The sequence below is a fragment of the Salvia splendens genome, chromosome 11 (assembly GCF_004379255.2).
Source record: "Salvia splendens isolate huo1 chromosome 11, SspV2, whole genome shotgun sequence".
Lineage (NCBI taxonomy): Eukaryota > Viridiplantae > Streptophyta > Magnoliopsida > Lamiales > Lamiaceae > Salvia > Salvia splendens.
Genome location: NC_056042.1, coordinates 5,514,290 through 5,537,800, shown reverse-complemented (window position 1 = coordinate 5,537,800; position 23,511 = coordinate 5,514,290). Strand labels below are relative to the sequence as shown.

Sequence of the window (23,511 nt, the reverse complement as noted above, 5' to 3'; positions counted from 1 at the left end):
AGTAATGGATTCACTTTTTCAGCATTAGGGTTAGTATTATTCCTGCATTGCAAGAACATACGGAGGGATTCTCTCTATTTTCCTAATTCAGCAATTATTTCTTTCACTTCTCTTGTTTATGTCACCTTATAGTCTCTACTTCAAATCTGATACTAGTAGATAATTAGTTGCATGGCTTGGATCAATTTCAGGCCAAGATCAGTTCTCCAAAACGAAATAAAAAGTCAAGAAACTTTAGAAGACTTGCTTTCACAGTTGGGGCAGCCATTCTACCTACTCGGCAGAAGGCGGCCCTCAAAGGGGTTAAGGAAGGGCTGGAATCGATTGGAACTCATGCCCCGGAAGGAAAGGGTTGGAGCAAGAAGTAGACTCAGCCACCTATTCTGAATCTCAACCCCTTGCTTCTATGATTATAGCCCTCTCTAGTCTCTATTAGTATCTAACTTAGTGGGGCAAAATAATTGAAAGTTCTTGTTTCAGACAAGTGGACGATCGGGTCAGCTAAAATTAGCTCTTCTTTTAGCTCTTTAGAATTTGACGGAAGGACATCAGGTAAAGGGATGATTTCAAGGAAACATTAGGAGGGACATTTAACATTATTTACATACTGTGGTAGTTAATTCTTGATACAAGGTCTACCTCAATTTCTGAAGCTTTTGTTTAATGGAGTTTAGCTACCTGCAAAATATAAACCAGTTGTAACTGTAACTCATATGGTCAAAATAAGATGAACCAAAAAAGTTGTTTCATAAGGTCCCAAAAAAATGTTCGTTGACCGCATAAATGCGAGTCATGTGACTAGTATTGCTCAGAATCTTGTGCACTATCAGCATGAAGAAGACGCTATCAGGGTGGAGAGGAAACAACTAGATAAAAGTGGGATTCAATTGAAAAGTGATAGGTGCACAAACATTACTGCTCTAGCTTTCTAAAATCCTAGACGTGTTCTTCTGAAGTTGGCGCACACTCTTCTGGTGCAAGCCCGGTCTGTACAACTCCCTCTTTCCAAACAGCCTTGCCCTCAATGTGAAACTCCAGAAATTGTCCTGCAAACTCAGCTTTCATTGACCCACATCACCCCTTTATTCTACCACTGCACCAAAAAATGATGCGCTAGATCATCTCCCTGTAACACCATACGATCATGCAGAATCCGTTCAAGTTCATCAGCTGAAGCTTATGGACACTTCTGACCCACCTCGATCTGCATGTCTCTTGAGTGTTTATTGCAAACATCAACATCTGTTGTTGTGTGCGTTTCATGTCACAGCATCGACTCGTCAACCACAGCTCAAATCCACATCATGACCGACAAATAACTTCAGCGCGCCAGGGAAGGTCGCAAATAGAGTACCTCAGCTGAAGCTTATGGACACTTCTGACCCACCTCGATCTGCATGTCTCTTGAGTGTTTATTGCAAACATCAACATCTGTTGTTGTGTGCGTTTCATCTCACAGCATCGACTCGTCAACCACAGCTCAAATCCACATCATGACCGACAAATAACTTCAGCGCGCCAGGGAAGGTCGCAAATAGAGTACCTCAGCCAATGAATGATAACTCATATTATAACAGCCCAAGGCAACCACCACCTCGATCACAAGGACATATGCAAAACAACACAAGTATGTCTGCACACTACAGTTCAACACTTCAGTTTACCCATAGCCCAAAACAGCTCAGACCATAATGAACTAAGGAATATTGAATAGCATCAAGAAAAATTGAGACTGAATCCCATGGAAGCTGACAATTTAACGGCGCAATGCTACCACTGCTTCCTTAGCCGTGAAAGTGCATCAGAATTCAGAGACCAACAAAAATGACCCTATCTAGATAACCTATCAACCACAACAACAAGTATAACAAACAGACCAAGGATTGGTAATCCCTTAAAAATATTCATCTGTACTTAAGTGTCATATTGATTCTTCTTACAGATTATGCATTCAACAAGATATTTCGACATCCATATCTACCCAACCAGTACGAGTTTCACATTTATTCTAAAATATTAGACATTCAACAACATATTGTAACATGTTTCATCATTCTCTCCTAGTAACCATTAGCTGCTAGACAACAAGTTCTTAATTATATTTTCACTATCTTCATTTCATTCCAAATCAAGATTTATTTCTACCTCCTTCAGATTGAGATTACACATGTAACTTAGTCCAAAACACAGATAATGAATGAGGAATCATGTAACAATGGCACATGTAACTCTTTCAATAAAGGGATACTGGATGGGAATTCATGCGACAGCACAGTCCGGCCTCGAAATTCAGCACACCATTGACAACAGAGCACTTGCAGTCATCCACCAATCCTGCCTCCATGGGGCAATGAAGCGAGGGTAATTACTTGTGAGCAAAAAAATCCTCGGAATCCCTTGTTCTTTTGGCTTGTAAACTTCAGAAAGTTCAACTTCATTATATAATTTTCCCCAAACTAGACACAATTGGAGCTGAGCTCCTTGGTAAATGGCAATCTGAGCAAGACGAACAGAGTACGGGCTCAGTGTGCACACGTGGATTGGGCTGCGCTGCATTGCAGACCCCAGAAAGTATAGCCCATGCTTAGCACAAAAAGAGGCATGGAACTCTTTGTGATTTGAGGCCCGTCAAGCAACACTAAACTTTACTCCATCCCAAACCTCCACAAAGGACCCTACTTTATCCTTGAAATTCACCTATTTCTTTAAGATAGATTGGTCGATGATTTCCATAATACTTTGTCTCTTTGAAAAAATAACAAGTCAACTGCAAAGATCAAACCATTGATTGAATGTGGCAGTCACTTGTGTCATTGTGTGCTTAACCCATTAACCCTCTAAGCCATAATCTGAGAGAGATAGACCTATATAGCAGACATGGTCGCAGCAATTATTTTAAATCCTGCAAAAGAGACACTAGTGGGGATAGAATCACAGGAGAATGAAGAAACATCTTTTACTGCTTCACAAGAAACTCCATAATACCAATAACCATGAAGAGAAATAATTTTTTTGGGGAAAGTTTTTTTTAGGAAGGGAAACCCTCCCTACTGGCACAAGGAAAGAGAAAAGGAAAGGGTTGATGTATTCAATATCCTTTGAAGTAATGCAATAAAACATCCCATTTGTTCGCTTGCATAATTAATGAGATAGTTGCATTATAGACTCACTAGTTATCACTCATCTGGAGGAGAAGGAGGAGGAGAAGGAGAAGGAGAGAAGAGGAAGAGAAAGAGAAAGAGGAATTACATCACTAGATGATAATGAAGAAGTAATTAATTTGAGATTGTTCTACAACAATTCAATTCCTTGATATTATTTTAAACCCATATTCAAGGGAGAAATCAATATACAGAGTACAGACATAACCTTGGGGATTAAGAGCCAACAATCCTCTAATTTGACACACTAGGCTTCCAAATCTTTAAACTAAAAGTGATGTATAACTCTGGTTCCACATGTGTCATTTCTGATACCACTATGGCACAAATTGTAGCACATTCTTGATCTCATTTACCCTCTGGGTTATACTTTTGTGAAGAGTGAAGACTGAAGCATTAGTTCAAAACTTATTAACAATTTTAGCCGCTTCTAGTGAATTTTAGTTTATGAGAACTGCAGCTGCTCATGAACAATGAGAAAGTATCCAATAAATGGATCTTGAAAAACCTATCTATTTAGCGGCTATTATTGAAGGAGATACATTATCATTAAATGAAACCTTTTAACGTATGGGTATCCATAGCAGTCTGCTGATAAATGTATAAACGGAAAGGACGGAGAACTGTGCTTGGCTCTGTTCTGAAGATAACAACGTAGAATCTATAAATAAAAAAAACATGGTAATCGACGAGCTATAGGCATGACAGAACTTGTTAAGTCCTCACAAGGTTCTATAACTAAGGTGTATAAGCTGAAATAAACGCATACTTTTCAAACAATTAGGAGATTGCTACATTTTAGTCAGTGTAGTAGGAGAACAATTTAAAGAGAATTTACAAAAATAAACAATTCTACCTTGCAGGTTAACTACATTATACATTCTATGAAACATTATTTTCTCAAATGTAGAATCTATAAACCTCTAACTACTAAGGCTCATTGAAAAAAGCAGGTCCAAATGCCAATACATTATAATCAATGCATATAGCAAATTAAATTATCTATCAAAAAATTCAAAAATCAATTAGCAACTTCATGTATAGTGCAAACAATTACAGTGCTTCCAAGAGAAGTTCTGACTTTCCCCTAAGAAACCAAAATATGCATCTTCAATTTCCACACTCAAATTCTTCACTGGTATGGAAAACTCACATTTCAGTATATGTCATTTCAACCAGAAGCTGAAGTTCTCAACGTTAAAAACTCGAAACACCAGAAAACCTTCAAGAACACCCAAGAGAACCCCGGCAACAACATCGAGCACGAAATGCCGGCCAAGAAGAACCCTAGAAACCGACGTGATCCCGGCCCATAACCACACAATTAAAGCGAAATACTCCACAATCCAACTATGAGCATCGAAATTAGGAAGCTTCACAAGCCAAAAATCCGCAATTTGGCGAGAATAGAAAGAACAGAATGAGGCAATGAACGAAACCCTAGATGAGTGGCCGCTGGGGAAAGACCAATGGTCAACGGCGAAGGAGAGGAACATATTCTTGTTGTAGACGGGCCGGGGGCGCTGGATGAGGTGCTTGGTTAGCCCAATTAGGAGGAGGTCCAGAACGGAGCCGATTAGGAGGTTTAGTAGGAGGACGGTGGCGGAAGTAGGGGTTGTGTTGAAGAGGAGAATGGAGAGGGTGATGGGGAAGAAGAGACGGCCATCGCCGGAGAGCTCGAGGGACTTGAGGAGAGAGAAAGGGAGGATGGGGTGGAAGAAGGTGTAGAGGTGGAGGGAGACGGCGGCGTCGAGATTGATCAACCGGCGGAGAAGAGATGGATGCCCGGATGGTTTCGATTCCATGACCCTCGAGTCTTGACCATGGAACCACAAACAAAGACCTATATTTGTAATTTGGATAAATATATTTTTAAATCCTATATAAAGTAGTACTACTATATTTTTAAATCCTAAATTATAGTACTATTACTATAATAAAGAAATGTTTCGATGTATATAGTATCAGTAGTGTTTATATTAATATATCCAATTTTTTAGGCTATGAAACAACATTGGTTTATAACTCACGTAGTACATTGAGTTAACGACTGCCAATGTGGGAATGGGCGAATGGCTGAGAGTGGGCTAAACTCAATGGTGAGTGAGAATACTTTTGGAATATCGAAGGACACAAGGAAGAGTAGATCTGTCAAGGTCGGGTGGGTAGATTGCAGGGAAGAAAAGGTAGTTTGAGTTATCACGGGGATAAACCAATAGGTTGAGAGTTTCAGTTATCACGAAGGTAAATGAGAAACTATTATTAATTCATTTTAATGAAAAGGGAAGAGAGTTATATCTATTATTGTTATAATTTTCTTAAGGCCAAACTGCTTTAAAAGTCACAAACTTTTGCGATTTTCTGATTTTTCCCATGAATTACGAAAGTAGAATATAAAGTTATGAACTTTTGGCTAACTATGATGTGCATGACTTTTGGCTAACTATGATATAATTTCATGCAGCTAAGGTATTGTTTGCATTTCATGCCGCTAATTTTCTGTGTTTGCATTTCTTTTGACTAACTATGCTTATTTGTACTAGTATATAATTATAAGGTATTGTTCGCGTGTTGATGATGCCATTTTAAATATCAAACTCAATGAAATTATGCATTTCTTGGTCTTATGCATATATATAATGTTAAAATTACAAAGTGAAATTTGTAAGTTCAGAAAAGATTTAGTATTGTCCTCAATCCTCATATCTTCTTAGCTTTTATAATTGGGATAATTAAAGCTCAAATAAGGATTCAAACATGTACAAAAGTTGAATGCAAATATATATTGGCTTCACAACAGTCAAATATTTGACTTTTCTGCATGCTTATAACCTAACTATAATCACGATCCAGAAAGAAAAAAGAAAAAGAAAAGGTCACTTCCTTTGTGACTCTTTTCCACAAACCATTTTATACAAAAGCAGTCAAGAAACACAACCTAGCCTTTTGATATGTAGAAATGCAACTGATTATCACAACAAAAAAAGAACTATCAATGGCAAACTAGGTCATCACCTTCTTCCAACTCAATACCTAGCTCAGTCATCCTCTTCTCCTTGTACACGTACCTTTTGGCACAAAACAAAAATATTGCCAAATTGAAAACGCTGAGAATCGTCAATAGCCAATAGAAGTCGTAAAGCCTGCCTTCGTTTAGGTTATCGGCTAACCATGGCTTGTCGAGAGTGACCTTGTGGATAATGGTGACCAGTGTTGAGCTCAAGAAAAACCCTAGAGCCAACGTGCTTAGGAACAAGCCCGTGCTCATCGTTTTCATGCCCTTAGGGCACTCTCTCAGGAAGAAATCAAGCTGCCCGATGTACGTGAACGCCTCTCCCGCCCCCACCAGCAGGAATTGTGGGACCAGGATGAAGACTGTAAGCGGCAGAGTGGCCTCACGGTCATGCGTCAGGCCATGTGACCGCGCTACCCGAAGCCTCTTGACTTCGGTCAACGCGGCCGCGACCATGGCAATGATGGATAGGACTAGACCGACCGCGATACGTTGGAGGGGCGTGAGGCCGTGTGGGTTTTTTAACAGCTTTCGGCAGACGGGGGTGATTATGCGGTCGTATATTGGGACGGTGATGAGGATGCTGGCCACGAAGAACACGGTGAGGGAGGCGGCCGGGATCTCGAATGAGCCGATGTGGCGGTCCAAGGTTGTCGCTTGGGAGACCGAGAAGGTTGTCATTTGGGCATACACGGTCCAAAACATTATTGTTGTGGCCCATGTTGGTAGCATTCTTATTACCATCTTCACTTCTTCCACATCTGTTAGTGTCGAAATATACCATTTGCCTTTGGTTGTTGACTCAGTATCCTTTATTGCTGCCTTGTCCAAGAAACTGCAAACAATTGAGTAATCCCATCATCGTAAAGCTAATGAATTCATAATGATAATAAAGGTAAAATTTGAAATTTTATGTATGCTTCATTTTGTCATTAATTTTGAAATAAGATACGTAGTACATTTGTTTTCAAATAGGACACATTTGTTAAGAATATATATGAGCGGTCTAAGATTATAAATAAATATACCATCAATCAAGAAATGGGGCTTGACCACATGATATGTGACAAGCTTCCAATTTCAACTGGTCCAACAACTCTCAACCCCTCACTTTTTTTTGTCATCTCATGAAATGTCATTTTTTATGTTAATAATAATGCTAACATTCCTTACCAAAAGAAGTGACTCTTTGCATCAACTTGATCATTACTAGATACAGATTCTCAAGTTATTACTATCATTTACGGATATTTTATACTAGACACATAGACCAAATATACATTATTTTAACTCAAGGAATGATTATCTCATGATAACAAATGAGTAGTATTAATTAATCTCTGTGTCAGAGAAAATATTCACTAGTTAACCTCTCATGATCAAAATTTATTTATTTTTAATAAAAATATTGGTGCAATTAACTAAACCAAAAAGTAAATTGGACCTATATTTTGTTCCTAGAAAGAATGCTTAGATGGTACGACGTTTCTACTCAATTAATACGTCAGAGGTTCGAGTCAAACATACCGGAATTCCTTGCTATGCGGCAACATCTGCTTGCTCTTCTTCTTACTCTGAGTTTGAGCGGCCGCCGCGGCAGGAATGTCGTCGACGTTGAAGAGCAGCGAGGGGTCGGAGGGCAGGTCGAGGCGTCTCTTTCTCCACGCGGCCACGAAGACGGTTGCGATCTGCGTGAGCGGGCTGCCGACGAGCTTCTTGAAGCGGTAGCGCCTGGTCCCGGCCAGGAACACCACCAGCCCCAAAACAATGGCGCAGGCGCAGATCCCATACCCCCATTCCCTCCCAACGTTGTCTTGGATATACACAAGCACGGTCACCGCTCCCAGCGATCCCGTGTTGATGAAGAAGAAGAACCAGTTGAAGAACTTGATCATCTGCTTCCTCTCCTTCCCGTCCGACTCGTCGAACTGGTCGGAACCGAACCCGGACACGCTTGATTTAAGGCCTCCCGTGCCCAGGGCCGTCAGGTATAGGGCTAAGTAGAGCACCGCAAACTGCTTCCCGGTCGCCGGAATGCAGGCCTCGCTGCCAGGGTTGCATTTCGGCGGCCGGAGGCTCGGGATTGTGGTGGAGATTGTCAGCAGCGTCACTCCCTTAAATTTTCATCATAAGTCAAAATCAATTTAATTTAATTTGTTACTCCCTCCGTTTCCACAATAGGAGCCCTACTATTATTGTGAGAGCAGATGGAAATAGCAAAATATGACTAGGAAAGAGTAATTTTGGTTTTTAGTGCTCACCGTAGCTTGAACCGTGGCGAAGATGCCGATGGTAAGGTACCTTCCGAGGAAGGTATCGGCGACGAAGCCGCCGAGAAGGCAGAGCATGAAGGAGGTGCCGAGGAAGTTGGTGACGTTGTTGGCGGCGGCGGCATTGCCTAAATGCATGGTGCCGGTCAAGTAAGTGACGAGGTTCACGGCGATGCCTAGCGTGGTCAGCCTCTCAAACGCCTCAACGCCTTAACAACATATCACAACAAAACTTATAATATACGTAACGTATGGTGTGATGAGATGAATTATGTACGTATAGGTAAGAGTATACTTACCGAGAATCATGGCGGCGCTGGTCCAGCCGCCGGAGGAGGATCGGAGAGAGGGGCGGCCCTTGTAGTCCCAGGCGTCGGGGAGGGTTTCCGCCGCCGTCATATTTGTTTGGGGGATTACCGACGCCATGTATGAATGTGGAGCAGTGTGGATTTCTTAATCTCTTCTTTTTTATGATGGATGGAGCAAAGATGTTTCCTTTTATAGCTGTGTTAATGCATTTTTTTATTATGTATTGATTCAAAGGGAAATGATATTTTAGTTTGATATGGTCGTCATTGGATATATCACTCTACATTCTACAAAGTTGAATAACAATTATGTGATCTGAGCTCTTCCACATATAATTATCATACTACTAAAACTAAATGGGTAGGAAACAAATAAGAATAAAATTAGAAAATATTTCCAAAACCTAGTCCACTTATAATTAAGATTCGTATATTCTGCAATCTGACATATTTGGCTCTTCCTAAGTAGACAAGTTTGTATTAACACTCGAGATATGAATATGAGGCAAGAAGAGCTACATGAATAAGAAACGTCTTCTTCCTTGTAGACAGATAAAGACATCGAAGTTAGAAAACAAACTCCATTAGTCTAAGTACTTCAACATTTTTTTTTGACAATTTATCCCAAGGACAAAGGCATGCACAAAAAATTCTCAAATCACTTTCAAATTTAAAATCAATTATTTCTAATAAGAATAACACAAAATTCTATACAAACAATTATATATCCTACTACATTAGTGCTACAATAAATAAATACGGATTACAAATTTAAATAAAGTAATCAAACTAATTTAACAAAATTTGTAAAAATTGTTGTATAATGGTACGCAAAAAATTTCAAAAGAATAATAAAAAATAAAAATTCCATTGAGTCTTTGATAAATGTGAGTCGTGACCATCGTATGTTCAATTTGGCCGGCTCTAATACCATTTTAATAAACGTGTTTGCCTTTTCTTTTTAAAAATTTGCCAGCTCCTATAAGATTAAACAAAATTTTGTAACAAAATTGAACCAGATATTCAATAATAAAAACCTAGAACGATTATCTAATGAAAGATTACCCTAATTAAAATATGACACTTGGCGTAATTGTTCGTCCAGTGAAAATCGTTTCAATAAGATTTGTTTGGTTAAAGAGTATACGGGAATTAAGATAATCAAGCATTCAACTAAAAACAACTTCACTAATTTAGTAACTTTATACCAATCTTTAAAAATAATATTGCATTTTAATTTGCAAATCTTTCTTTGTCTGTCTGTTCCATTGTTTGTACATGACAACTCGTGACTCTTAGGCCATCCGCAACGCTGTCTCTTATCCCTCTCTTAACCGTCTTATCTCTTCACTATTTATGGGTCCCACTGTACTTTTCATCCCATCTCTTAACTAAGAGACAGCACCTGTAATCCTACATCTCTTAACCGTCTCTTAACCATCTCATTGCTTAACTATTCATTCAATTTCTTTTTTTTTTCCAACAAATTCAATTAATAAAAACACACTTCATTAATTAAAATAAAATTACAACTTAAAATTCTAAAAAAATAAAAAATCACATTAATAAAATCTAAAAAAAATAAAAATTACGATGGATGTAAGTCCGGGATCGACGTTGAGGCGTCGCGGCTTCCTCCTCCCTACGTCGATCTTCTTCTAGCGATTCTTCCATTATTTGACGCATTTGCTCAAACGGATCCATGAATGGATTAAATTTGGGAGAAGAATAATGCTTTGAGATGAAAATTAGAGAGGAAAGAGAGATGATTTGAGAAGAATAGATGTGTGTTTGTGTATATAAATGAGAATGAAAGAGGAGTATTTATAGAATAAAAAAGAAAAAAAAATTAAAATTTCAACGATAATAAAACGGTAATATAACTGTTTTTCTTTTTTTATTTTATTTTATTTTTTATTAAAATCATTTTTTTTAAAATAATTTATTGCGTCAGCGTGACGACGCCCACTCCCGGGCCCGCGAGTGGGCGTCACGCCTAGCGCCAGCGCTCGCCACGTGGCGCTGTCGCCCGTGCCGTCCCTCCGGGACGAGACGCTCGGAGAGAAGAGACCGGGACTGAAGGCTGCAACGTCGTCTCTTATCCGTCTCGTCTCTCCGAGACGAGACCGAGACGGTTAAGAGATGCGTTGCGGATGCCCTTACTCTCTTAGCATGTTGCCATTTGTGGTTGTCAATTAACTAGCTACCTATGTTTTTATAATTAGATCATCATATTTTCATGACATGTAAAATATTATTTTAAAATTTGCTAAGAAATAAAAATACACTTATACAATGATATTGACTGTGGTAGTTGTGTTGACATTTTTTTGGACCATATTTTATATTTCCTCCATCCCACCATAAGTGAGATGTTCTTTAAGACGCAAGATTTAAGGAAATCGTCCTTTGTAAGTTATGTAAACATTGTGTATGATATCATTTTCGCAAAATTCAACAAAAATTCTACCTTCGAGAGTGAATTTGACGAAGGATGAATGAAAATTGAATCTAAACATAATTGCAATATTTGTTGACGGAAATTTACGCTAATCTACAAATTAAAATTGGATGTCGTTGGTGAATGCACGAGTTCTCAGTTGACAAAATAGATTTATGATTAATGTATTGTATGCACACACTTGCAGACTGTGACTTCAGATTGTTAGATTTAAAAGGGATGTAAAGTAATTAAAATCAAAATGTAACATTTGGAATTTAAAATTTATTGAACACACAAGATTGGGTTACAAAGAATCTAGTATTAATTCACCATATATATACTATATCAACTATGTATTATCAGAACTGGGCATTTATTTATTTTTTTCACCCTTTCCATTAATATGCATGGAAATCTCATTCTCTCCATTTCATAAAATTAATTACATATAATCATTAACTAACATTAATTAGCACGATAGAACGTGAAAGTGCTATAAATGAATCTAACTCACTATCTCAGAACATGAGTTTCAATTTTATTATAGAATTTACAATTTTATTCATAAAAAATAAAGACATAGTAGCAGATTGGCGCTGGTATCATCTCTGGACATATCATATTTGATTCTTCAAGTTTTCAAATAAGGAATCATTCTTGTGTTATACAGAAGTTGTGATGAATGTGATAAGAAGCACGATTTTAATGATATGGCAAGTGGAAATAGAAGAATCATATGTATGTATTTCTCTTTTTTATATTGAAATCAGTAAATATTATTTTTTTTAATGTTTACAGATACACACTACACCCAGCTAAAGAATCAATTGTCCACAAAAGCTTTTGTGGTGTTGACTTGTGACAATAATTTATAAAACTATGGGGATTCAAGTTCTGACTTTTCATTGGTCGGTTCCCAAATATATCTAAACCAGGTTTTAATTAATTAAATTATTCTTGATTTTCAGTTAATGAAAGAAGAAATATTTTTATCCAGAGGGCAAATTGTGCATAAGTAACATTTATTCTAATTCTTACACAATAAAAATATCCTCTATAAACCAATAAAAATAGTCTATAATTAATCTTGCATTCATTTTAATGATGACATTAATTTAATTTTTTAATGCGTATTTATGTGTATAAAAGTTGAAAACTTATCCACACTATATTTGGTTTTAAATAAATAATTACTAGTACTCCTAATTTAATCTATCACGGACCCTTGGATTAAAAATAAACCAAACAAAGATCCATTAGAATATTGTGAGGAGTGACTTATACGTGCATATTCTGCCTTTTCATGCAAATGCTGCCCCCCAACATAAATTTTAATCACAGTTGAATTAATTTTTTTATTCTAGTGTTGCCATTTATTTTCTCTCTGTTGAATTTTAAACTACAATCATTGATGAAATGTCACATGTATAGAATCAAGTTGGAGTATAATAATATTTGTCCGTATGTCTTGAGGATCTCCAAAAGCCAGTCTCTTGGGTTGACGTGACAACTAGACTATGCTTAGAACCTTAAAAGAATCCCTTTTGGTTTGGAGAATAATGTCATGAACTTGGCCCTTTGATAGTATAATGCAATAAATATATAATAGTACTATAATTGAAGAGAGATGAGAGAGTGAGATAGGCACTTAGAAAACAAAATCGATATCGTGTCAGCCCAATTTTGGAGATAGGCACTTATCCACCTTGTGGAGAAAAAAAATCGATATCGTGTCAGGCCAATTTTGACATTATTTTTTATCTCTAAAATAAGTCCTTATATGAAAATAAATTGAATTGATTCAAATAAAAAAGATTGAGATTTAAGTCATTATCATTGTATGAAGATACATTTAATTGATTCGAATAGAAAAGATTTGAGTCACAGGCGACACATAAATTATTTTGGTATGGGCTATATATTCTAAATTTTGTGTTGAATTTCAAGACAATAACTTTCTTATATTCTGTTACAATGGTAGGGGCTTTTGCACTAAAATACACATAAATACCAAAATAGTGAACCATGTTATACCAGAAAAATACTTCTTCCGTTCCTTGTTAATAGATGCATTTCTTTTGAGCACGAAAATTACTTATAGTGTGTTAGATGATGAATAAAGTAAGATAAATTAAAATAAGAGATCTGAGGAGGAAATAAAGTAAGAGAGAGTATTGATTTTTGCCAAAAATAAAAATTTCTCAATTATCTCGAAACTTCCCAAAATAGAAAACGACTCAATTAACAGGAACAGAGGAAGTAGCTTGGAAAGGCTTGAGCCTATATTGATTAATTACTAAAGGTTAATGATAAATTTGATAAATATCAAAGTCTGGGACATATTTCCTCGTCTATTCAAAATGACCATATTAGATTTTAGTTGGATTTATTTAATTTATTAAAATCTTGGATGTTTTAATAAGGAGATAAAATTAAAACGGAAATGTGAATATCTTTGAACGATGACATGCATTTGTATTAACTTCAAGATGCAAGATGCAAGATTTCACCTTCTTTTTTCTTCAAGTAAAAAGTGATTTTATATTCGAATTATAAATATTCTTACAAGTTACTGTTAATATAATATTTAAAATGTTGTATTCAGATAAACGTTATCTATAGAATAAATTGATGCATCAAATTGGTTGGAGTAGTAGAAAATATTTTAGCTCATTGATAATTCATTAACTGATAGAAGATTGTTCAGGGGCTTTGTATGACTTAGTTTGATAACCTATAATATGTATAATGCTTAAATATTTATCTAGGAAGGCATTACTTGAATTATCAACGTTAGGTATATGAACAAATTAAATTGACAAGGTCTTCTTGTTACTTGAATAAAATATGTCTATATATGTGATACGAACGTATCTTTAATAATATCCTCATATCTTTATTAATTAGTTATTGATTTATCATATCTTCTCATATTTATTAGTATTATTTTATTGTTCCTTAAGTTAGGGTATCCACTATTATAAATAGTGGACATTGTTATTCATTTCGTTCAATCAAGAAATATCAATTATCTTTCTATTTTATTTTCACACTTTTATTTTAATTTTGTATTGTTCTTGGTTTGATCGACAGGCAAAGCTCCCGCGACTAGCTTTTATCCCTCTGACGATCGCAATCGCGACTCCAGAATCTTGTTAAGGGAACTTATCCCTTAACAACTGGTGCTTTCAATGAAAGCATCAATTGATAAGGGACAAGTGAAAAAGATAAAAACAATCGTAGAGAAACCGTGCTCTGTCGACAATCGGAAATTCTAAACGGAAAACTAGATAAAGATAAAAGACAATTAATTATGATTTCATTGATTGAATAATGAGAATAACAATAGTCCTATTTATAATAGGTGTACTAACTTAATGAGCAAGACAAAAGATATGGAAAAGATATGCAAATCCATAATTAACTAACTACATAATTAACTAACTAAATAATAATAATAATAATAATAATAATAATAATAATAATAATAATAATAATAATAATAATAATAATAATCGTATCAGTATGTAACACCCTAACCCGATTATTGAATAATCGGACAATTGGTGTCACATTCCAGTACCAATCTCAAATTAATAGAAATTCTTAATTATGTATACCTATGTATATAAACATATTTCTTTACTTAACAAAACGAAAACGATGTATAACATCTAGAACTAAACCCATAAACTTGTTTTTTGGATATATAAAGGGTCAGTTTTTTGGACTAACACCTGACACTGTTTTTTGGCGGGAAACTAACATTCATTTTCTTTTATTTTTTAGTACTTTTTGCAGGCTTTATAGTAGAATCTTTTTAGTTTTGAGCTTATGTTTTAGACCAGTTGCTGCAGATTTTATAGTTACTCTTTTCGTAGGGGGCGCGTGAACATGTGGGGCCAGTTGGAAAGTAAAAAAAAATCATATTTTGTGTTGCAGACCTATTTTCACTTTCTTGGCCTATTTTTTACCTATTTTCTAAACTATGACACATTATACATCACAATTACACCAATAATACAATATTTATATGAACCAACAATTACAAATCGAGATTTGTGCTTTTTTCTCCTCTTGCCTTTTTCTCTTCCAAACAACCCAACCTGAAATGAGAATTTTTGCACAATTTATAGTAAATTCAGAATTTGCTCACAACTTTTATTTAACTAGATAGTGCATGCAAACTTTGATTATCCTATGTGACAGAGCTCATTTGTTGTATGATATTTATTTTGTCTGCATACCTACTTCGAAAATTGTTCTGCAATAAATGGCTCTCTTAAAATTGGTGCTTAATCTTCCCTTTCCTATGCAACCTGATACATAAATGGAAAAATATATTTAAATAGGTTAGCAATATAATTAGTGAACTATTTTTATATAAATCGGTATTAAAATATGCTTAAACTGTCCTGTAAATTAAAAGCAGAACAAACAATAGGCATGAATTTACCTTCTTTAATATTTTTTTAAACTTCTAATTGATTTCTAAAATTGCAATTATGTGATACAATATGAATGATTAAAATCACAAGTTCATTTTTGTTTTTGGAAACCAAATAGTAATGTTTTGATGCATCTAAATATTGGACTTTATAACCTATTTTTCAGCATAGTGAAATGAAAGACTAATAATGCATCTAAGTCTTATGTTTATTACTTAATAACCCTAAACCCTAATCAATTGAAAGGCCATGAAATCTATTTTAAATCTGCCTCTAAGACTACTACTGAAGTATGATTAATTATAAGAACTTTAAGTTTTAAATCTGGAATGCATGCATGGATGATAGAATCAGAAGTTATTTGGTTTATAATATTAATGAAAGAATATAATACCTTTTGTATCTTCTTATTATTAGTTCATGTTGTTTGCTGATCATGAAATATAATTGCTTCAGCTTCCACGGATGCCATGTCACATGTGGAAGATTGTAATAATTGTGTCTCTTGCCTTTTTTATCTGACTGCTTTCTCTCTCCTTTTTGCTGCAGAGAGTGGCGGCTGTTGTGTTCTAATAGGGTTTTAGGCTGACTTTTATTTCACTGACATGCCACATGTATATATATTAGAAGAATAGGTTATAAATACACATAATAAAATTGTCCTGAGTTGTATGTTTATAACCTTATGAAATTAAATGAGCCTAACCTTACTAAAGTCATATTTTAATTTCGATCCTGTACATATATTATGCATAAAATGAGTGAGAAATTTTTTAAAAACGTTTTCTAAAAGCATACAATCCAATATTATTAATTACATAAAATAATATTTAAGATTTTTTTTGTTTTGATATGTGGAAATACTCACTCATCATTGTGTCTTGTTGGGAAACTGCATTGGTTTCTTAAATAGCATGCTTAGTATTTTTTTCCTATAAATACCTTAGCAACTCCACAAATCTCACTCAACACTCATTCGTATTCCACAAATCAGTAATATCAATAAGTGAAAATTCAGTAAGCATCAGTTTCTCTTACAACTATGTTCAAGTTATTTTTACATTTTTTGTTGTTGTGAATAGTCGTTTATTATGCAAGCACTTCTTAGCTGACTAAAGAACATTTATTTTTACCTCATCTAACATTTTGTTTGCATTCTTTGATTCCTTAATCGTGCTGCCAGTTGTTGTGCCTCCATTCTTGATCTGCATTTTCCTAAATTGAAGTTATTTTAGTAGTTTGTCAGCTCTTTTCATGAGTTACTGATCCTCCTATATTTGTTTGTTTAAAACATGAAGTAGTAAATCAAGAATGACACCTTTCATAACCTTCCTCGACAATCTTCATCCATGTTTCTCTAACTCTATCACCAAGGTCAGATGTGTCCGGATTTTTTATGGATATTCTGGTGACAAGAATGATTACAGTTTAGAAGTTGTATTTCATGATAGTAAGGTATGTTTAGTTTGAGAAAGTAAAGTATGTTGTCGAAATTGTAAGGAGACAACAATATGTTTCAAACATAGGAATATCTTTTCTTTTTTTCATGTATAGGGCAGCATAATACTCTTTTACCTACTGAACATACTCTTTTAATTAATACATACACATGTTCTAACCCTCTCAATGTCATTGCTGCAAATGAGCTCTAGTCATGCTTATCAAGATCAGTCTACCCTTCCTGCGCTCTCATCTTTCTTCCTATTTTGAAAGGTTATGACTGCAGAATATGACATAATCATTTGCTTAGATAAGGTCAAAGGATACTCCCATAGATTTATGTAATGATATAAAGCATTAAAAAATCATATTACATGTTAATACCTTAGAGACTATTAATCAGTTTTAGACCAGCACTGTGTGGAGTTTTATTAAAATGCTAATTTTTTTTACCATTTTCAGATATTACTTGAGGTATACCTCAAGACTTATGTTATGCATACCAATTTCCTCACATGCTCTAAGTCATCTTTACAGTACAAGTTCTAGACTAAGTAATTGCACCTTCAATACTATATCTCCCATAATGTTCTAACTGGTTTTATCTAAGTTTAATTTCCCAAGCAACTGTAAGACCTATGTGGAGAGCAAGTATAAGTATGAATTTAAGCAAAACAATCACACGAAATATGAGCATAAACTCATTGTTAAATCCTGTATTAAATCTTTAAATAATTTGAAAGTGTGAAATAATCTGTGGTTTACATTCTGCTTCAGCACTGAATGCCACTACCACTTTTTTCTGTCAGTTGGTAATTATGTTATACTACTAACTAATATAGGAATATATACAATACTAAATGGTTTTACAGATTTTACTCTCTACCTATTTCACTTATCCATTATATCTTAATATTTTTGATTTGGTCCTCCTCCCAACAATTTATAAAGCACTAAGATTTTTGAAGAGATGGTTAAAGAGATGAATAAAGAATAAAAAAATTAAGAAAAAGAAGAAAATTAAATCTTGAGACAAGTGCAGTATATTATTGAATCTTGGTAAGACTGAGATTGAAATATTTCCAAAAAATGTATATTTTCTTCTGCAGTGCGTGCAAACATAAAATATTTTAAAATTTTAAAATATTGTCATATCAAAAAAGAGATGGCATACATGAAATTGTATTTAAGAAAATTCTATAAATCTACAAAGTGAATAAAGAATTGGAGATGGAGATGGATAAAGAAAAAAAAAAAAGAAAAAGAAGGATAATGAATACAGAATAAAAAGTGCAACAAAACAGAATCATGACAAAAAAACCAAAGACCACTTACTAGATGTAAAGGTCAATATCTGAATTGACTTACTAGACCAATATAAGATTTATTTTAAAATTTTATAAAACCAATGTCCAAATTGACTTTACCAAGGAAGTTTCGGTTCTCTATAAATACCACTTCCAAATAGACACTATTTGCACACTAACTGCTCAAATGAAAACAAATAACACCATATTAGAGGTATTTTTTCACCAATCTGCATTCCATCAGGAAATATTAAAGGCCATCACTGCAAAAACTCAGGCCAAGATTGTTAGGGACACAGGGAAGAAACAACCACTACCTGATGCTGGCCAATGGCGGAAACATGTAGGTTTTTACAGTATCATCTTGCTTCTACTTATTCTTTGCATTATCATTCTTCTTCTTTTTCAATTAGAGGTGCTTGCCAATTTCTACAATAGAGAGAATCGAGTGGTTGAAGTAGTTAGTTTCACACAAAGGAGAACATCTGCAGGTAGCTTTATCAACTACTAATATCTTAATTGAAGATCAATTCCAGAAATTGTTGTGCTCACAAGAAATCATCATGCAAGGTCTATTTTCTTACAGTTTTGTCATGGAAACAATTCCTTGAAGAGCACAAGAAAGTACCACCAAGGATCGGGAGAAGAGCACATAGGAAACCCATAGTACAGTCATGTCAAATAGACGGGTATTTCAGAATTTTGGAAAGCACAAGTCGTGCAAAAATCAACAAAATATAAACTTAATTACAAGAACGGTCATGGAGATTTGTCAGTGTTATGTTTGATTGAAATGATCAGATTTTAGAGATTGTAGACTTCAACTTTAAACGTATAGGTATCAAAGCAGGGATGGATCCAATTTAGCTCCACAAGGGGCAATTGTTCCACCTCAAAAAAGGATAAGGTTACAATGAGAAGAAACAACCATGTATCGAATATTGTAAACCAAGTTGGCCAAATCAATAGCATACCGTAGCAGTTTTAACATTGTAGGCTACAACTATAGAGATTGTGGGCTTCATAACCAACAGAATAATCTTAAGCATAGGACAAACTTGCATAACAAGGGTTCCAAGGAAGTTTAACATTGGAAATGGAACGATCAACAGACCATGTTTCCAACTATAAGAAGACAAACAAATGGACTACGAAAAAAATCATCACTGCAAAAGTACATTCGCAGCCGGTAAGCCTTGATCAAATGCATCCTGCCTTCCACTTTATTTCCTCCCATCCATAAAAACACTGTTATAATTTATATAATTACATATACAAATTACTATATGAATTTTATTCACTATCTATTTCACTTATCTCATTATTCCTTGAAGTTTTTGGTTTATACCTCTAGCGAGTTTTTGGTTTATATCTCTAGTGAGCAATCTGCAAAGTATCTAATACTATACTATTAATAGTATTTTTCACATATATGATTTGTATGTTTACAGAGAATAGATGACTAGCCTATAAATTTTGTTTGAAATCCTACAGTTTTCGAATTTATAGCCACAAGTTGTAGTTACTTCTTTTTTTTCATACTTTTTTTTAAAAGTAGAGTGTCTGAAACCCTATAATTTTTTAAATGATATCCTAAATGTGTCAGCCCGAATCCGCGTTTTCTTTTTTTTTTTACATTTTTGTTATGGTTTCGAACTAGGGTTTGTGCCCTTCTCTACTTAGAGACTCTATATTGCTTCTGAAATTAGGGGAAAAGCATTGTCAATACGAGTATAAAAAACTTCTTGAATAATTTTTTTAAAAAAATCGATCAAGAATTAGGCGATTTATGCATATTAAGGAACAGAAGGGCAAGAAGTCGTTACCTTTTTCGGCTGATTGTGGTGAGGGAGGTAATTTCCTCTGATTTTATCTAGGGTTTGGAAGAAATCCAAACGATGCCTCTGTTGTAGTCGTGTAGGGGATGGATTTGGTCGATCCTAATGTATTTTAATTAGCCGATTTAATTGTATTAGTGTAATCTTAAGTTGATCAAATTTGGAGAATACTGTGTTGGGCCAATTTCAATTTTATTAGTTATTGGGCTTATCATTTATTTTGCCCTATGAATCTTAATAATAGTATCATTCTTTATTTAAATTTTGTAAGCTGATCTATGTAAAATGTGCGTACTCATTTGTGAGAAATAAGGATTAGTAATTTACGTTTTCACAATATAGACTTTTTTTAATGGTCCATTGTAAAATTGTTCCATTATTTTTCTGTTATTTACTTTGGCTGCTAACATTTTATTTGGTCCATACTTTTAGAGCTTTTATATATTCTAATTCTAACTTTGTAATATTATTCAAGTTAATTATTATGTTAATAGTTATTAATTTATTATTAATTGTTTTATTTGGTATGAAATTTTTTATTTGACAAATTTAGTTTTCTTATTTTATATATTGACATATATTTGTTTAATTGAATGAAATCATGAACTATTTTTCGTTCATATTGGAAATTGTATATTTTAATATTATAGTATGCTGAATATGAAATGTTTCATTACAGAATGTTAAGAGAATTTTAAATGTATGTTTGTTGTTGTTTATAATATTTTTAATTGTTTATAATCTTATTAATATTATTTTTAATTAGTTAATATTTGTCTTTGTGATTTATTTTTCTATTTGATTTACCTGTAAAACAAAAGATTCTTTGTCACGCCCGCATTTTCTAAGGATAGAAAACACGGTTGATCGCGACTAGGGGAGGATTAAAGAAGCGGGGAAGAAAGGGGAAAACAACACAACTCAACCATAGCCTGAAACAAATGGGAATAGCTCGAATAAAATCATAGTATCTCAACAATCAACAACTCAAAAGAAACAATATTTAGCGGAAGCATTTCGATAGTAGAATAATGCTATGTATGAAGACACAACATATTCTAGACATTTGATAGACATTCTTCACTTTTATGCTCAACACCCACTACGCTCGTCACTGCTCAACCTGCACATTTTTTTAAAAAGAAATGCATGGCTGAGTACTTGATGCACTCAGTGGACTCATGCCGAAAACAATTTTATAAAAAGTATTTATCATGCCACCATTGAGTGACCTTGAGGTTTTAACTTTAGAAATCGCCCAAGACACTAAAATAATTTCAATTGTAAAATTCGGTTGATCAACCATTTTCCCATAGCTATCTCTCATATCTGATCCATTGATGACAAGGAACGTGTCCACATTCCAAGTCACTAGACCAGCCGACCCAAAAGACGGCTCACGATCTCCATAGGTGTACACTAGCCTGAATAGGGACTCACTCCCTAGACAGACCCGAATTCGATTATCCATTGATGGCAAAAGCCACATCAGATAGGTTCCATAGAATAAAACAAAACACGGCATGACAAATATTCATATCATTTTCACATAAAAATATACTTAGGGCATTGCCCATATTTAAAAAGAAAGCCCACCTCAAGTTCTTAATCCGAAATTATTTCCTTTCCCTTGATATCACGTCTCGCTTGCAAGGTATCACCTTTAGCATTTAGATAATACATAAATCAACACACTTTTCAAATAAGGAAAATAAATGCATGCATCCTATGTCTCCAAATTATTTTCTTCGTTCAAGATTATAAATTTTTCCCAATTAGAAGCTTAGGTATTTCGATTAATTCCGGCCGCTCACACCCAACAATTATTAACTAATCCTTATCTCGCCATTTTATTTAGTAATGCCCAACTAAAAGAATGGTGTCCAAACCAAATAAATCATCCTATTTGCTTTATAAGGCCCGATTTCTTTTTTTTTTAAAACAAACAAAGCCCCAATATACTCCACCATCCTCCTTCACGCCTCTTTCTTTCCCTCTCTCTATTTTTCTATTTCTCTCTCTCGTCGACAAATTGAAGCAATTCTCCATCCGTTGTCGCCTGCTCGCCGGGAAGGAACGGTGTTGCTGTCACCGTGCCTGTTCGCCCCTCCGTCGCATGCCGATGTACCCGACGCCGCTACAGTCGTCGGCAGCCACTGCCCGTAGGTCAGTCTTCGCTGATTCTGCCGTCTCCGCCGGGAAGGTGCTACTGGCCGCGTCTACCGCCGTCGCTCGGCGCCGCTATCCCAAGGTACTTCATCGTGGCCTCTGTTTGGCAGCCCCAATTCGCCTCGATCAACCCCGCAAGTTAAGTTCTATATTTGCTTTCATGAATTAAAGTTCGATTCTTTGGTTTAGATTTGTTCGGATTATCGATTTGCTTCAGTTACTGGTTTCATGAGATGCACAAGAATGGAATAGGAGTGGGGTGGAAGAAGTGTATACCTTCAATTGCAATTGCAGGAAGGAATGAAACTCACGGCTTTCTCTACTCCCTTTGCTATCTCAGAATTTGGAGGAAAGGTAAAGATTGTGGAACGGTCTGGGTGTATATATAAATCACTATGGGTGTGTGTATCTGTAAAGATTGGATTTGATTTGTTGGAGATTTTTCAGGTGGCTGGAGATAGCGAGAAACCGTAAGGTGATAGAATTAGGAGAATTATATTTGACCAAGTCAACTAAGAAAAGATTTAATTTAATTTTTTTTCTCTTTTTTTTCGGGGTGTTACATTGTTAGAAGTATATCAACAAATTTCATAAATCCAATTAAAATCAATATAAATATTCAGTTTTTAAACGTATCCATTGTAATTGAGACATTCTCAGAATTTGTTCATCAATCAATTTCAAATTTTTGGTCCAAACATTTCAAGCAATTTTGCATTTCTGCAAAAAAAATCACAATTGTTAATAACATACTGTACATGCTTATTTTGAGAATTCCTACTAATGTCTATAGAACATCACATTTTCTGAATCATAATCGATCTGTTTTTTCGGATAATTAATTTAATTTTGAAACTTTCATTGATCGCTCAACTAAAATCAGTCAAAATATGAATCTATTTCTTACCTTGGTTTGAAATCCTTTGATTTATTAAAGAAGCCTTTGAATTATCCTTCTTCGTACGTTGTTGGATTTCTGTGAATCCTTCTTCTCCAATTCTTCTCTTTCTTCTTCGCCGTCTCTTTGAACACCGATCTGTCTCATTTTTGCCGATCAATAGAATTTGTGGTGGATCATTGCTGTCGATGGGTTTTGCCGATTTGAATCCTCTAT

General features: G+C 34.9%; 2 protein-coding genes across 5 annotated transcripts; both read right to left on the bottom strand.

The window, feature by feature from the left end:
* Positions 1-867: 867 nt before the first annotated feature.
* Positions 868-5,033, bottom strand: LOC121756028 (probable lipid phosphate phosphatase beta). 4 transcript variants are annotated; one of them, XR_006040888.1, is made up of 3 exons: positions 4,315-5,033; positions 1,544-2,902; positions 868-1,354 (listed from the first exon to the last, which is right to left on the bottom strand). XR_006040888.1 is itself a non-coding variant. In XM_042151484.1 (2 exons), the coding sequence occupies exon 1, from the start codon at positions 4,964-4,966 to the stop codon at positions 4,328-4,330; it is 639 nt and encodes a 212-aa protein (XP_042007418.1). In that variant the 5' UTR covers positions 4,967-5,033; the 3' UTR covers positions 868-2,902; positions 4,315-4,327. The 4 variants fall into 4 exon arrangements, 3 of the variants coding, with proteins under 3 accessions (XP_042007418.1, XP_042007419.1, XP_042007420.1); XM_042151484.1 differs by having other exon boundaries at positions 868-2,902; XM_042151485.1 differs by having other exon boundaries at positions 868-2,864.
* Positions 5,034-6,085: 1,052 nt separating this feature from the next.
* On the bottom strand, positions 6,086-8,979 carry LOC121754080 (protein NRT1/ PTR FAMILY 6.3-like). Its single transcript, XM_042149416.1, has 4 exons — positions 8,744-8,979; positions 8,436-8,653; positions 7,702-8,288; positions 6,086-7,009 (listed from the first exon to the last, which is right to left on the bottom strand). Exons 1-4 carry the CDS (start codon positions 8,868-8,870, stop codon positions 6,154-6,156), a joined length of 1,788 nt encoding a protein of 595 aa, XP_042005350.1. The 5' UTR covers positions 8,871-8,979; the 3' UTR covers positions 6,086-6,153.
* Positions 8,980-23,511: the final 14,532 nt, after the last annotated feature.